This window comes from Emys orbicularis, chromosome 7, assembly GCF_028017835.1.
Source record: "Emys orbicularis isolate rEmyOrb1 chromosome 7, rEmyOrb1.hap1, whole genome shotgun sequence".
NCBI classification, from domain to species: Eukaryota; Metazoa; Chordata; order Testudines; family Emydidae; genus Emys; species Emys orbicularis.
The window spans coordinates 44866111-44881890 of record NC_088689.1 but is presented as its reverse complement, the minus strand read 5'-3'; the positions used below and the strand labels follow the sequence as shown (position 1 = coordinate 44881890).

At 44.3% G+C, this 15780-nt stretch overlaps 1 protein-coding gene across 2 annotated transcripts in view; it reads left to right on the top strand.

Annotated features, from left to right (window-relative positions):
• Nucleotides 1–15780, top strand: part of LOC135881406 (hexokinase-1) — a 74742-nt gene that overhangs the window by 19924 nt on the left and 39038 nt on the right. For both annotated transcript variants that reach the window (XM_065408059.1, XM_065408057.1), the window contains exons 2-3: nt 426–588; nt 9737–9885. In XM_065408059.1, coding sequence (XP_065264131.1) covers nt 426–588; nt 9737–9885 — 312 coding nt within the window. The remainder of the gene's footprint in view (nt 1–425; nt 589–9736; nt 9886–15780) is intronic.

Sequence of the window (15780 nt, the reverse complement as noted above, 5' to 3'; positions counted from 1 at the left end):
AGAGGAAGGAAAGGAAGGAATTTCCCTTCTCCCCCCAAATGTATAATATTGTACACTACAACCAAGTGCATTAACTTTTTTTTTTTTTTTTTTTTTTTTTTTTTTTTTTTTGCTGGGGGGGAGGAGGAGAGTTTCACCTAGTTTTAAACCTGAAGAAGGATGCAGGGCTAGAAGTGCCTCTGCCCTTATTTGGTATGTCAGTTACTGTGTTCTTTTCTTTTTCTTTTTGAGTTAAAAGAATAGAAAACTTGTTGGTATTGGTTGTATTTCTCATTTGACTGGAGAATCCCAGAATCAAACTAGAAGAGTCACATGTTCAGTATATAAACATTTAATCTGCTGGAAAAGTCCAGTTAAAGAAAAAAGAGTATCTGCATTCACACAAGCAAATGCAGGATTTTAACTTTTCTTTTCTTTTTTTCTAGATTGATAAATATCTTTATTCCATGCGGCTCTCTGATGAAACACTAGTGGATATCATGTCTCGCTTCAAGAGAGAGATGCACAATGGTCTTTCTAGAGACTTCAATCCAACAGCCACAGTAAAAATGCTTCCTACATTTGTAAGGTCAATTCCTGATGGCTCAGGTAAGGATTAGAATATTGTGTGATGTGTTAATGTAACACACTGCATGAAAATGTCTTTTTAAATACTACTGAAACCAAACAAAGCATTTTACTCTCTTGAGAGCCTCATATGCATGTATTCATTCCAATGCATGGAACTAATTTGTGTAATTTCTTTACAGACCTATGCAAAATGGGTCACATTAAAGCTGGAAAAGAGGGTTTTTTTCACTTCTTTCTAGGTATTCTGTCCATCAACACTCCCACACTGTTAATTGGATTGAAAACCTTGTTTTCATTACAGAATTCTTGTTGGTAAAATTACAGTTTTTTTTTTTTTAATGATTAGCAGTGGTCTATAGTGGACTAGGGGTTTTAAAAGTGGACATATGAGTGAGAGTCTTATAAAAATACCACATATCCTTCACAACCCAAAGAGATGGTGTGTTAGTATTTGATAGCAAATTTTGCCCTTATTTTGATTCTCTCAGTGATTCATTTTCAATCTCTGCATTATTTAATATACATGAGTTAGTAATTACACTGCATTTCTGCAGTTGTTTTAAATCTCTGTTTGCAGCATAGTGGTGCAGTCCTGCTGGGAGAACCAGTTGGGTTAAAACCAACAAGTTAATATTAGGCAGTGAAACACTAGTCTGTATTGTGAGTGGAAATCTTTTATGGTTCTGCTCTGCTCTCGCTTCTTGTAGCTTAATACTAATTTTTTATGCTTGAAATTAGAGAACTGTGTTAAGCATATTTTTCAAGTCCCCCACTTGTGTGCTGTTGGCTACTATGATGAAATTTACTAGTGTGCGGATTGCCAGCCCAAAGCCATTTATCTGTTTAAGCCATGCATAGAAGCTGCTGTGGCAGACCCTTGGTGAAGTGACCATGCATGGTTGCTATGGGAATGGGTTTTGCCAGGGTAGTGGGAGTGATCCTGGGTTGGGGGTCCATGTTTATGTGGATTCAGTAGCCCCAATGCCTCATGCAACAGATATGGAGAGTACATGGCTGCCATAGAGGGGTGATTCAGTAGTTCCGCACTCTGGCTATGAAAGGGATGGAATGGATTTCATTTTTCCACTCCCTCTGCACACTACCATACTGAAGCCAAATACTTAGACTTTCTACAGAGGGAGTGAATTTCACTGTATGTGCACATGTTGGGTTGTATGTTGGCCTAAGAAGGAAGCAATGACATGGCTTTGACTGGCCGTGCATTCTGTTCTCCTGTTTGTTGGTGCAGAGAATGTATGTTCCTGGTGCCCAATGGCAGTTCTAACATTTTTGCTGACCCTGAGCTTCAGATTTTCCTGCATCTTCACTTCTTCCAGTCAAGCACAAATATATCCCCTATCCCACCAGCACTCAGTCGCTAGCACACTGAGTAAGTAAAACAAATAACATTATGAATTATTAAAAGACATAAATACAGAACCAGGAGACCTTTAGGCACAATGCAGCATGCTGCAGGATGGCTTAGGCCTGGAATAGGTGGGAGGTATTGGGCGTCAAGACTTGAAAATCATCGGGGTTGGACCTGGTGCAATAAACCTGGTTCCAGGCAGTGCTGTTAGCGTCTCACTTTCATAAACAGTAGCTTAACTCACAATAAAAAATAAAATACAATAAAATAGTGACATCAAAATCCAATCCTTAGGCAGAGCCGAGACAGGAAAAATGTCAAATTTAGTGTCTTCCCCCCATCAGGAGTACAAATGAATTAAAATATCAGTTTCATCATAAATATTACATGACTTACAAAAAGAAACGGCGAATATTATTCATGGAGTGCTTTTATGGCTCAATTCTGTTCCCATTTAAATTGGTGATGATAAAACTCCCATTGACTTCATTGGTGCACAAAGCAAGTGGTGATAGTATGTGTGTTGCTGTACAAACATAGAAGATGACACCAGCCTTCTCCAAGGAGCTTGTAGTCTATATCCAGTTCAGACACAGAAGGAGACTGTGCACTCTTGAAGCAGTGCAGGTTTTTAGTATCTATCTTTGGATAATAATTGAAAAACTAAATGATTATGCTGCACAATATTTGTATAAATGCATGTCTGACTTAAAATATGAAAAATACAATATTTTCTGTACGTAACTGTTGGGATCTGGGTTCCTGAAATTGCAAATACATTGTTCGTCACGTGTCTTACGTTCCCCACAAATGAAAAATCCAGTATTGAACTAATGAGACTAGAGTGCCCCTTTCATTTTTAACGATACAATGCTGTATGAAGATTTTTGCCCTGGCTCTTTTGTACAAAATCCTTTACCACAGTCATTGAAAAGTGGCTGTGTAGACTCTAGTAAAAGATGCTGGACATAAGAACTCACCCATTGTATGAGCCAATAAAAAGCGATACCAGGTGAAACTGCAAGTAGGAAAATATTGAGCAGTTCATAGATTTCTGGGGCCTAGAAGCTAATGGACTCAGACCAGACACACATGTATCTAAGGCCTTGTCTACACTACTGGGGTAAATTGACATAAGTTACACTACTCCAGCCGCGTGAATAATGTAACTGGAGTCGACGTAGCTTAGGTTGACTTACCGCGGTGTCTTCACTGCGCTGCGTCAATGGGAGACGCTCTCCTGTCGACCTCCCATACTCCCCTTGGGGAGCTGGAGTATTGGAGTCAACATGAGAGCGCTCTGCCGTTGATTTAGCAGGTCTTCACTAGACCCGCTAAATTGACACACTCTGCTGCAGGGCCATCCCTAGCTATTTTGGTGCCCTACACAGCCCCTCCGCGGCGGGGCTGTGGGGGGCCCCACCCCGCCCCAGGCCTCCGTGGGGGGTGGCGCGGGGGGGCTGGCCCCAGGCCTCGGTTGGGCACGGAGGGGAGGGCGGCTGGCCACTTCCTGCGGGAAGTGGAGTGACCTGGCCCCAGCCTGCTCTGCTCCCCTGGCTCCCAGGCTTGGGGGGAGGGAGGAACTGCCCCCCAGCACTCGCCGGCGGCGCGGCTGGGAGCCAGGGGAGCGGAGCAGGCTGGGGCTGGGTCGCTCTACTTACTGGTGAGTGCAGGCCTGACTGCTTCTGGAGTCCTCAGGAGTGGGGACGGGGAAGAGGCGGGGCAGAGCAGAGGCGGGGGCCCTGAGGAAGAGCCGCAGCAGGGGCTGGAGCAGCACACAGCTGCGCAGGGCACCAGGAAATTTGGTGCCCCAAATTTCCTGGTGCCCTACGCAGCTGCGCACTTTGAGTATGGGTAAGGACGGCCCTGCTCTGCTGCACTGATTGCAGTAGCGTCAATCTCCCCAGTAATGAAGACAAGCCCTAAGATCAGAATGGAGTCATGTGGGAACAATCTTGCTATCTTGTAACAACTGTGAAAATAATTTAGTGACAATAATTTCAGTGCATGAATTAGCTGTAAATCCTAAATCATGAAGGATACATGAAAGCTGAATATTCTGAAGAAATACTGTTTTTTAGTTAGTAATCTACATTTCTGTACTGTTAACAGTTAACCTTTTGAGTAATATCTTTTAAAGACTGTGGAGATGTTGTTCTTAGAATTATTATTATTATTTAAAATTCTGAAGTCATTAATTTGAGAATACAGAAATTTTCTTCGCCATAATGGTCAGGAAAGCATCTGAAGCTATTTAAAATGATTTACAAAAAGATCTTTCTGAATTAACTTCTGGTATGCTTAATTGCATCTTTGTGTTACAAAACCTAGATTAAACACTTTTACTTAGATTTGTTTAAATCGTGAAATAATCTAAATCTGAAACATTAATATACTCATGGAATGTTTTAGGTTTTGTTTTATTGATTTTTGTTTTTAAGTGAAAAGCATGAATTTCTCATTAAACTTTTGGTTTGTAAGGACAGCCAAATATATTTGCAAACAAATGTGTTAATTTGTTACCTATTGCCAGAATAGACGTTTCTGAAGTGCAGTATTTGTTTGAAGTATATTCCAGGGTGCATTTAAGCTTGAAAAAGGACCATCTGTTCTAGTGTTTGTTTATCATTTTTTACTGAAGGTAATGGCTTGTACCGGACAAATGATGTTCTCTTATGTTATGGCTTATTCAGGTATTTCATTTAATGAGGTGACCGGGATGAACATTTTAACTTCTGATTCTGTGACAATGGAGAGAGGCTATGAAAACCCCGTTTACTGTGTTAAATATGATAAAAGAAGCTACATGCAGAATTTTGAGGATATGTTCAGATTTTAAATTATGTTCATTTGCACAACTTAAAAAATAATTTCTAAAACTGTGTAGTTTTAAAATACATATGAAAGTACTAAGGGAGCTTTCCTCCAGTAAACGAAACCGGATCAGCCCAATGTTTGAGGCAGCAGAAAAAGAGAGCTTAAAGTTATGTGGTAAAAATATTAGAAGAGACTTATAATTAGGGTTACCATATTTCAGCAAGCAAAAAAGAGTATGGGAGGAGCCCCGCCCCTGTCCTGCCCTAGCCCCGCCCCTGCCACTCCCTCCCACTTGTTGCCCCCCTCAGGACCCCCAACCCTCCCCCTGCTCCTTGTCCCCTGACTGCTCCCTCCTGGGACCCCTGCCCCTAACTCCCCCCAGGACTCCACCCCCTACCTAAGCCTCCCTGCTCCTTGTTCCCTGACTGCCCCCTCCTGAGACCCTCCCCCCATCCTAACTGGCCCCCTAGGACCCTACCCCCTACCTGTCCCCTGACTGCCCCAACCCTTATCCACACCCCCACCCCCAGACAGACCCCCGGGACTCCCACGCCCCATCCAACCACTCCCCACCCCCTGACAGCCCCCCCCAGAACTCCCGACCCATCTATACTCCTCTGCTCCCTGTCCCCTGACTGCTCCGATCCCTCTCCTCACCCCTGCCCCCTGACAGCCCCACCCCCAGAACTCCCAACCCCCCCCCCTGCTCCTTGTCCCCTGACTGCCCCCTCCTGGGACCCCTGCTCCTAACTGCCCCCAGAACCCCACCCCCTACCTAAGCCTCCCTGTTCCTTGTCCCCTAACTGCCCCCTCCTGAGACCCCCCCACCCTAACTGCCCCCCCTCAGGACCCTACCCCCTACCTGTACCCTGACTGCCCAAAACCTTATCCACACCCCCACCCCCAGAAAGCCCCCCCCGAACGCCCAACCCCCCCCGTCTCTTGATTGCCCCCTCCAGAACCTCCCTGCCCCTTCTCCGACCTCCTGTCCCCCTTACTCTGCCGCTCAGACCAGCGTGCCGGGGAGGAGGAGCAGGGGGAGGAGCTCCAGACTGCCGGTGCAAACGGCCGGCTGGTGATCTGCGACTGCAGGGAGGGAGGGAGGGAGTGCTCTCAGCTGCAGGGGAGAGGAGGGGGAAGTGGAGGTGGGGCTCTCTCTGGCTGTTGGAGCCCCATGTAAGTGGCACCATCCGGCCGGCTGCCCTGTCAGCAGCGTGTGCTCTGCATGGGGGGGGGGGGGGGAAGTCCGGACATTTACAAATTCCCCCCGGACGCTATTTTTAACTCTAAAAGCCGGACATGTCCGGGGGAATCCGGACGAATGGTAACCCTACTTATAATCTAAGTTTTATCTTTAATATTCAACGTTACCAGTTATAGTTTATTTTTTATGCATGAGTTGTTTTTGGTGTCTCGCATATGGTGGTTTGCTTGCTGCTATATGCTGCAACTTGGGAGACCTATAACAACTTCTGTAGGGAAATTATTTCCCCCTTCAGTAGTTCCTAATTTCCAGGATGGAAATTGACAGCTGGTAGGTGTCTTAGACTGGCCCAGTAACCCCTGTACAGTCACCAGTCTGTTGCAAGTGGATCCAGTCATTGGGACCCAGTCGTTTCCAAGTCAACTGGGTCTGGGTAGAATCTAGTCACTATTTCTAGCTCTGGGACTCTAGAGAGCTCCTAGGGTCAGCCCTCTTGTCTGACATCCTTCCTTGAGATATGGAACACTGCTATCCAACCACCCTAGATGCTGAAACCAGTGTGTGAGACCTCCTGACCTCCCCGAGTCACTTACACATGCTCCCCCCCCAGAGTTACCTCTAGTCTCTTAACCCCTTGAGAGACAGTGTGGCAGAAAAGCAAGGAACCCAAGTGTAGCAGCGGAATTGCGTAATAACAGTCATTTGAGGCCTTGTCTAGAAGGACAATGTGTGTGGTAGCAGGGTCCACATAGCCAGTTAGCGCACAGCATGCTAGTGTGCTGTAGCTTTATACCCAAGTTGCCGTGTACTAACACTCAGTGTAGACAAGCCATTAAGATCTTTGAAAATAACAAGTCCTGACATGCCTGCTCTCCTAGTTTGAGCTCATCCTTTCACGTGAGTCTGTGGTTCATCAGGGCTTGTCTACACTGCTATGCTGCTGTAGTGCTTCAGTGAAGATGCAACCTATGCTGATGGAAGAGCTCCACCTCCCCAGGAGAAGCATGCCTGTTGACATAGCGCTGTCTACACCAGGAGTTCGGTTGGAGCAACACAGTTATACAGAGATGTGCATTTTCAATACCCCTGAGCGACGTAGTTATACCAACATAAATTTGTAATGTAGACCAGGGCTCAGTGTTTCAGACGGGGCAGAGTCCCTCCTGCCCTCTCTCTCCTGCAAGTCCTCCTTATGTGTGGTGATGGTCAACCCCCACAGAGCAGAATCCCACTCTTACATGGGGCCTTGTTTCCGTGCGGTACGCTCAAACTGTGAGGTTCTGTATTCACCAGTCTTGCTTGCCCACCCACTGCAGCCTCTGTGGAAAGACCATTGTTCCATGAGGGTGGGCCAGTAGTGGGGAGTCCAAGTCAACAGCCCCAGGTTATAGCCTCGATGACTTTCAGTGATGGTCCTGGTCATCAAGGTGTCAAATGCTTTTCCTAGGCAGAGCAGCTGCCTGGAATGCAGCAGAGTAGGCTGCCCCTGGACAAGTCTGAACTAATGCAGCTACTGTGCCAATATATCAACACAGGTACAAAACAGATTTCACAATTTGGGCTTGTTTACACTGGCACTTTACAGCGCTGCAACTTTCTCGCTCAGGGGTGTGAAAAAACACACCCCTGAGCGCTGCAACTTTCAGCGCTGTAACGTGCCAGTGTAGACAGCGCACCAGCACTTGGAGCCATGCTCCTAGCACTGGGAGCTACGCCCCTCGTGGAGGTTGGGTTTGTTTGTTTTTAGAGCGCTGGGAGAGCTCTCTGCCGCGACTACACAAGCCATGATAAAGCACTGCCATGGCAGCACTTTAATGTTGCCAGTGAAGATGTGCCCTTTGATGCAGTCATAGCCCACTTTATCACAGTGGGATCATTCCTTCTTGAAAGTTACACTGCCTATGGAAGCTTACTAGGCAGGACAATATTCTGGAAGGCTCTGTCTGTGCACATAACCTCAAAGAGGGACAGATGAGGAGAGGTGGAAGTATAAATAAGGCTATACTAGTTTTTTGCAGAGGAGTGGTCAAAATAATGTCAGATGCAAGTTCTGGTTTGAAGGTAGCAGTAGGCAAATTACAGACCCATGAGTCGTAGGATGAAGATTTGGGGTCAGTCAAACTAGATTCTTGACTTTACAGATGGATGTGAGATTTGAGTTGGAGAGAAGCTGGAGATAATGAAGTTTTGGGGATGATATTTGGCAGTTAAAAGTGCATCAGTATGATTTTAGACAGACACATGGCTGAAACAAGCAATGTCAAGAGAGTTGGGAATTTCCTTCATAGGAATTATACAAGAGGTTGAATTCAAAAGGAAGGTGAGATAGATATTTCTATGGATCAAGGATTGAATCCCGTGGGGCATCATAGTAATGAGGACAAGTGGTACAATTGGTTCTGTGCTAACCGCAATGAATGGTATAATATGTGGCAAAGAATCCTGGTCCAACAGAAGTCAGTGGCAAAACTCCCATTGACTTCAACAGAGCCAGGATTTCACCCAGTATATGTGTAGTTTCTGAAGTTTAACCAAAGTGACAAATCAGTGAAGAGATGGAATTTGGGAGAACACTAGAAAGTGCAGTGTTACCCTAACTGTGCTGCTAAGCTGCGATCAGCCTTCTAAAATCCACTGGCTTCTCTGTGTGTGTGGGTAGGGAGGAGGAGAGGGGCTCAAGGGCTTCAGTATTCATGTATTGCACACACAGGCCTGTAGCTCATTGTTATAAAGATTGTGTAAGTGTTTCCTTCGTTATCTTTTCTTCAAACCGTTAATGATCACTGTCCTTATTTGTTCCATTGTCTGATAAGACAAGACAGCACAAGTGTCATCACCTGGATCAGTCAAGTATATTTACTCAGCAGTAAAACAAGCACTGAAAGTGTTACTTTTCAGATATATGCCAGTCTCTGTAGCATGACTGGGTCACATCCTTAAGGCTTTTTGAACTGCTCTTGAGGTAGATGAGCAATTGAATTGGCTTCAAAGTTTTGAAACCCATCTCCTCTCCCTTGAGATAGAGATGGAAATGTCCTAATATTTTCTCTGGTTCGCAGGAGGAAATTGTTTTAGGCAGCTATATCTGTGTCAGATTCAGCAGAAGTCACAAATTTTGAACTCGTCTGTTGTGACAGCTATTGGTTTGTCGAGACAGTTTTTAGTATGACTTATCTCTGTCTGACATCTATTGCATTATTGTAGTTTTCACTGAAATTTAGCTCCCATGAATAAAACTCTTGGTTTATAGTTAACTGTGTCCCCGTGTAAATTGGGGTGATTTAAGGCTAAATTGTATCCAGATCCATCAAAACTTCAGAGTTCTCCCAGAAATACGTTAGGTCCCCCTGGAAAGACTCTTCCTCTCAGTCTGTGCCCTCCCCCAGAGAAACACTCTTTAATTTCCCACACACCATGATTCCATTCCATCCAGATTTACGTTTGCAGCTTGCTCCTTAGATCTTCCTCATTGAGTCTGGTGAGCCAGCTTAGTCATGATGCCTGAACCCTGATTGTTTACCACTACTCCACTGCCCTCTCTCTGGATAAGCCACACTATTATTTACTTTACATCACTGATGTTCAGTGTTGCTATAGCACTAATCTTAGGTTGAATTACAGTGAATTAGCTTGACATACTGTGTATAGGCATGCAGTAGATAGAACTTACTTGCTATAAGCACAGTACATGTATTTATGCTTTATACATAGATCAATGTTTCATAGGTCAGAGCCATTTAACAATTTTGATTACTTGAATCTTGTCTCCCAAATAGAGAAAGGAGATTTCATTGCATTGGATCTTGGTGGATCTTATTTTCGAATTCTGCGAGTGAAGGTCTCTCATGAGAAAAAGCAGACAGTACAAATGGAAACTGAGATTTATGACACACCAGAAGATATCATGCATGGCACTGGAACCCGGGTAGGTTTCTTTTCTCAGAGATACTTATCTAAATATTAGAAGTTTTACATTACCATTTTAAAGTGTAGAAAGAAAATTCTTATTAATGCTTTAATATTCAAAACTATCTACTGAACTCTATAATTCTTTGTGGCACCTTAGAGACCAACAAATTTATTTGGGCATAAGCTTTCGTGGGCTAGAACCCACTTCATTAGATGCATGGAGTGCAGGGCCGGCTCCAGGCACCAGCGAAGGAAGCAGGTGCCTGGGGTGGCCAATAGAAAGAGGCGGCAGTGCGTGCCTTGTCGGGGCGGCACGTCCGGATTGGTGGCACCGGCACTTCAGCGGCAGCTCAATCGGCCCGCTCCGGATCGGCGGCAATTCGGCGGCGGGTCCTTCACTCGCTGTCTTCCTCTTCGGCAGCACTTCGGCGGCAGCTCGATCGGGTTCTTTTTTTCCCCCGCCACTTGGGGCAGCAAAAAAGTTGGAGCCGGCACTGATGGAGTGGAAAATACAGGAGCAGGGATAAATACATGAAAAGATGGGAGTTGCCTTACCAAGTGTGAGGTCAGTCTAACGAGACAATTCAATTAACAGTAGGATACCAAGGGAGGAAAAATAATTTTTGTAGTGGTAATGAGAGTGGCCCATTTCAAACAGTTGACAAGAAGGTGTGAGTAACAGTAGGGGGAAATTAGGTTTAGGTTTTGTAATGACCCAAGCCATCATGTGCCAGCAGTGCCCCTCTGCCATGTACATTGGCCAAAGCGGACAGTCTCTACGCAAAAGAATAAATGGACACAAATCTGACATCAGGAATTATTACATTCAAAAACCAGTAGGAGAACACTTCAACTCCCTGGTAACTCAATAACAGACCTAAAAGTGTCAATTCTTCAACAAAAAAAACTTCAAAAACAGACTCCACCATGAAACTGCAGAACTTGAATTAATTTGCAAACTGGACACCATCAAAATAGGCCTGAATAAAGACTGGGAGTGGTTGGGTCATTACAAAGCCTAAACCTAATTTCCCCCTACTGTTACTCACACCTTCTTGTCAACTGTTTGAAATGGGCCACTCTCATTACCACTACAAAAGTTATTTTTCCTCCCTTGGTATCCTACTGTTAATTGAATTGTCTTGTTAGACTGACCTCACACTTGGTAAGGCAACTCCCATCTTTTCAGTTATTTATCCCTGCTCCTGTATTTTCCACTCCATGCATCTGATGAAGTAAGGTTCTAGCCCACAAACGCTTATGCCCAAATAAATTTGTTAGTCTCTAAGGTGCCACAAGGACTCCTCCTTCGGCTACCACTCTGAAATCTATAATTCTTATTGATATTAAGAATAAATAAGCAGTCTTGGTAATTAGCCAAGGGAACTAGAATGCAGCCTTCACTGCACAAGTCACTTCCTGCTGAGTTTGAATTTACAGTTCTAAACCAATTTCTCTGTCTTATGTTCTAAAAATCACTTTCCATGTATGGGAACGGAGGGTTGAAAAACCTCCCAGTCTTTGTAATGGATTAATTCAATCTAGCTTGCAATTGAAATGTAGGGCTGTGCCTAGAAACAGATGAAGATTAGTGACCAGACCAAGTATTCATTCCCCTACAAGAGGACTCTTGCATGAAAGAGTATGAGGACTGTAGTGTTGTTTTTTGTTTGTTTTTGTTTTTAATTATACTGTAGGTGGCAAAGCGTTTTACCACCACATAAATCTGACTTGGTGGTGAATGCTGTTTGAAACCAGGTAGGTGTAATTTTTTCAGTCTCCTGTGTTCCTGGAATACAAATTTGCCTATGGAGAAACATTTAGTATATGGTCAGGAAATGGGATTACAGAGAATATTTTACATATGTAAATACTCTGCTCAAGTGTAGCATACGTTATGGGATTTTCATCCTTGGGCAAATACAGTTTTTGACACTTCTCTTTTATTTCTTGATAAGAATGAGGAGCCATTGAAGAATGTAAAGATTGCCATTCAGAAAATTCAAAGTCCATTTTTAAAAAGTTGAAGAAATGGTTGCAAAGGGATTTCCATCCTTAATTTTTTCAGATCTGATGACAATTGCTACATAGTTATGATATGATATACAGTATCATCTGATAATCACTCAAATTACTGGGATTAATTTATATAACAGTTGCAGTGATATTTGATCTATACTAATATTACAAAGATGTAAAAAATTGTGGATTTTATTACTTTGGCTAGATTGAACAGGTCGGGATTTATCTAAAAGCATACATTAATGTTCATGTACATTTTTAAATTGTAAATTGATTTATGTTACAATTTTGTGCAGAGGTGGGGTTAAAACTGATGGGAGGTTTCAGGTGGAAAAGTACCAAGAGAAATGGGTAGTCCCATGGACAGTCTGCAGTATACATTTAACACATACAACGTTACTTTCTCCTTATCACTTTCCCCAAGTTTGATGATGGCTCTGCCATTCTCCTGACCCCAGCCCCACATTACACTGGTGGCTGTGTTGTTGTTTTTTAACAAAACAGTGACAAATAAAAAAAAGCTAAAGAGTAATGCTGCTGCCTGTTACTTCCTGTGTGATCAGTTGGGTGGCTTTTCAAATGTGTTGCTCGATAGGGTGACCAGATATTCCAATTTTACAGGGACAGTCCCGCTATTTAGAGCCCTGCTAGGATGACCAGACGTCCTGATATTTAGGTGTTTGTCCCCCGATCTTTGGTCGGGACGCAATTTGTCCCGATATTTCGCTCCGCCGGCAGCACTGTTTGGTTTTTTTTTTTTTTTTTTGCTCTGCTGGCAGCACTCGGCGGACCCCCCCCCCCCCCCCATGTGTCCCGATATTTTCTTCCTCTCATCTGGTCACCCTAAGCCCTGCAAATCTGCGGATATCCACTTCATATCCGTGGATATCCGCAGATGCGGCTGTCTGCCGACCATTTTTGCGGATAGTGGATCGGATGCGGATACAATCATGCAGGGCTCTGCTCACCAGTGGCGTCTGGCCTGCGGTGTCCAGCTTGGGGGGCACAGCGCGCTCAGGGCCAGTGGCTGGGGCTGGACAGCAGGCTGAAGTTGGGGCTGTCCAGCACCCACTTGCCGCACCGCTTCCCGTCCAGCAGCTCGGGCCCCTTGGCAGCGTCAGCATCCCCACCATGGCCCGGCCTGGCAGCACTGGCTGCGCTCCCGGCCTGCCGGCTCCTGCGCAGCGGGGCCCACCCCCAGCCATGGGGATTGGAGCAGGTGGGCCCTGGCACCCCACCCCTCTGCCCTGCTGTGATGCAACAGGCACTGCTGCTGCCATCACTTGCGAGCCCCTGGGAGCAGCACGTGATACGATGCCCCTTCCCCCCGCACCGGCTCTTCCCTGCAAGACACACACTCCCCTGCTTGCTCCTCTCTGCTCCACCCCCTGTCCTGATTTTTCATACTTGCTATCGGGGTACCCTATTGCTCCAGGATGTGCTACAGAAGTTGGGGATTTGGGCGGCTTCATGTAATCTATCAGCTGCTTTCCTGGCCCCATGGCAGCAGAAGGAGGAGCTTCTGTGGAGGAGTTGGGCAATTGCCAGCTTTTCACAAGACTGCTCATCTTCTGCTCTCCAGCATCCTCTGTTGCTTCCCTTTCTGCCCCTTACTCAGAGGCCAATGAGAGACTGGCCAGAGCCTGATTCTTCTCCCTGTGGTCACAGTGACTACCACATGGGCTTTCTGGTCTTGTGGGACTCTAAGCGTTTCTGGGATGCTGGAGGTGACATTTACATTTGTTGCCCTTTTAGAATCCTGTGGAGAGGAACCATTGGATGAAGAGAGATGAGAGGAAGGATTTGGGAATCACTCTATCACTTAATGATGCTGATCGAACTAGCACACACTAAAAGTAGGGTGTAGCCACAGCGTCATGAATGGCAGGAGGGTCACACTGCTCAAGTACATGCTTAGCATCTTGGGTGGGTACGTAATTGGGGTGACTAGTTCCTCCTGCCCGTCACTCCTCTGCGGCTGTTCTCTGCTTTTAGTGAGCTAGCTTGATCAGATGTCTCCGTGATGTCTCCGGAATTTGCACCTGCGGCTCTAAGGGTATGTGTAGACATACCCTTAGAGAACTGAATGAGGATTGAGACCCATTGTGCTAGATGCTGTACAAACACATAGTGAAAGGCTGTTCCTGCCCCGAAGGGAATGAAGTCTAATTTAAGGCAAGATTCTACAAGCAGGTGCTGCAAACAATGGGAAGAAATAGGGGACAGAGGGCAAAGGAAATACTACATGTGTATTCTTATTACTTGGGCTAGCGGTGTACGCGGTGAGATGGTTCAGGCCAGTTAAATATGATTTTAAAAAAAATAAATCATAAGATAAACAAGGTAAATATTAGAAGTCCCTACATATATTATGAGACCAGCTGCCTGGGCTCAAAACTAAAAGGAATTGTCAAGAGGGCTTTAAACTGGGAAGAGAGGTAGGAACGGTAGCTACAATTGTACTCTGTAATGACTAGATACCCTCTAGTATCTAGATACTGGTAAAGAGAGAAATAAGCTGGAAAGATCATCAGAATTAGATCCATTTCCTTAGTTCTTGTATGACAATGTAAACATGACTAAAATTTTCTATGGTGGTATGTTAGTGGCAGAGTTCTTGCTGTTCTTCTACAAGGGCACCTGAGAAAACTGATAGGTACTCAGGTGGTTAATGATTAAATGCTTTTGACTGATTCTTATGCTAGTGGTTCCTTTTAAATTTGTGAACCAGTTGTCACAATTACCTGAATAGCTGTTCCATTGACCTTCTGAACAGGATTGGTTACTAACACTCGTTAACCTCAAAGATTTATCCTCTTAAATCCCATTCAGATCAGTGGAGGAATTGTGAATTATGACTTTGTGTCTATCTGGCAGAGTTTATTTTGAGATTTTCCATGTTGGTGTATTCAGACTTTTATCCTCCCCCCATCTGTCAGATACAAACATATTTCACTTTTATATAAGTCCATTTCTTCTCCCGTTAAAGTCAAGGGCAAAACCCCCATTTACTTCAGTTGTGCAATATCAGGCCCAAAGTTTCTAGAGACTCTTCCAAGTCAGTCTAAAGAGCTAGAGCTAATTTAAAACCTGATTTCTACATTAATCTTTGTACTCTACATTCTATTGAAATAGTTTTTGAGTCTGAGCAATGCACATTTAACTGTTTTTCTGCTGGGTTCCTTCCTCCTGAAGTTTACTCTAGCTCCCTGACTCTATCAGATCTGTAAATTCCTTCCAATTAGACATTAATCCTTAAAAAAAAATCAATTTACAAACTTCCAGCCAAATGAATCCTTAGGAGGACTTGTGTATGAGTCACAGTGACACTTTGAAAAAAACCATAAAACCAGTAGTAAATAAAGATGGTAGCAAAAATTGTAAGCATGTATCTCTTGCTTCGTTACTCTGCCTAACAATCCATTTCTCTCTCCTATAGTTCGTTAGTTGAGTTTTGTTTTTTTAATCTGGTACAGTAATCCTGTACTATATAAATTAAAGACACTCCTGACTGTGCTTTGATACTCATAAAAACATAGCTAATAGCTAGTTAATTCACTTGATTTGCCTGTCTAGTTTTTATGTATTAAAATACCTCTTATGCTGTAAAGATGTGCTGTGAGTCATTGGTACAGATTTTGTGGTTTCAGCTCATTCAGGTATTAAGTGAGGGTGGATAGTTTAGCAGTCTAACCTTCATATACAATAGATCTATACTTCTTGGAACCACAGGTTTAAATCCTGTCAGGTTGCCCTTCATCTTCTCCAAGACAATGCACAGAGTTCCACAAAACTCACTGTGTACAATAGGGGATCTTTTTTTAATTAAAATTTAAAAAACAGGGCCTGTCTCCTCCTGGTGGCCCTGGCTGTTTGCCTGAGAGCAGGA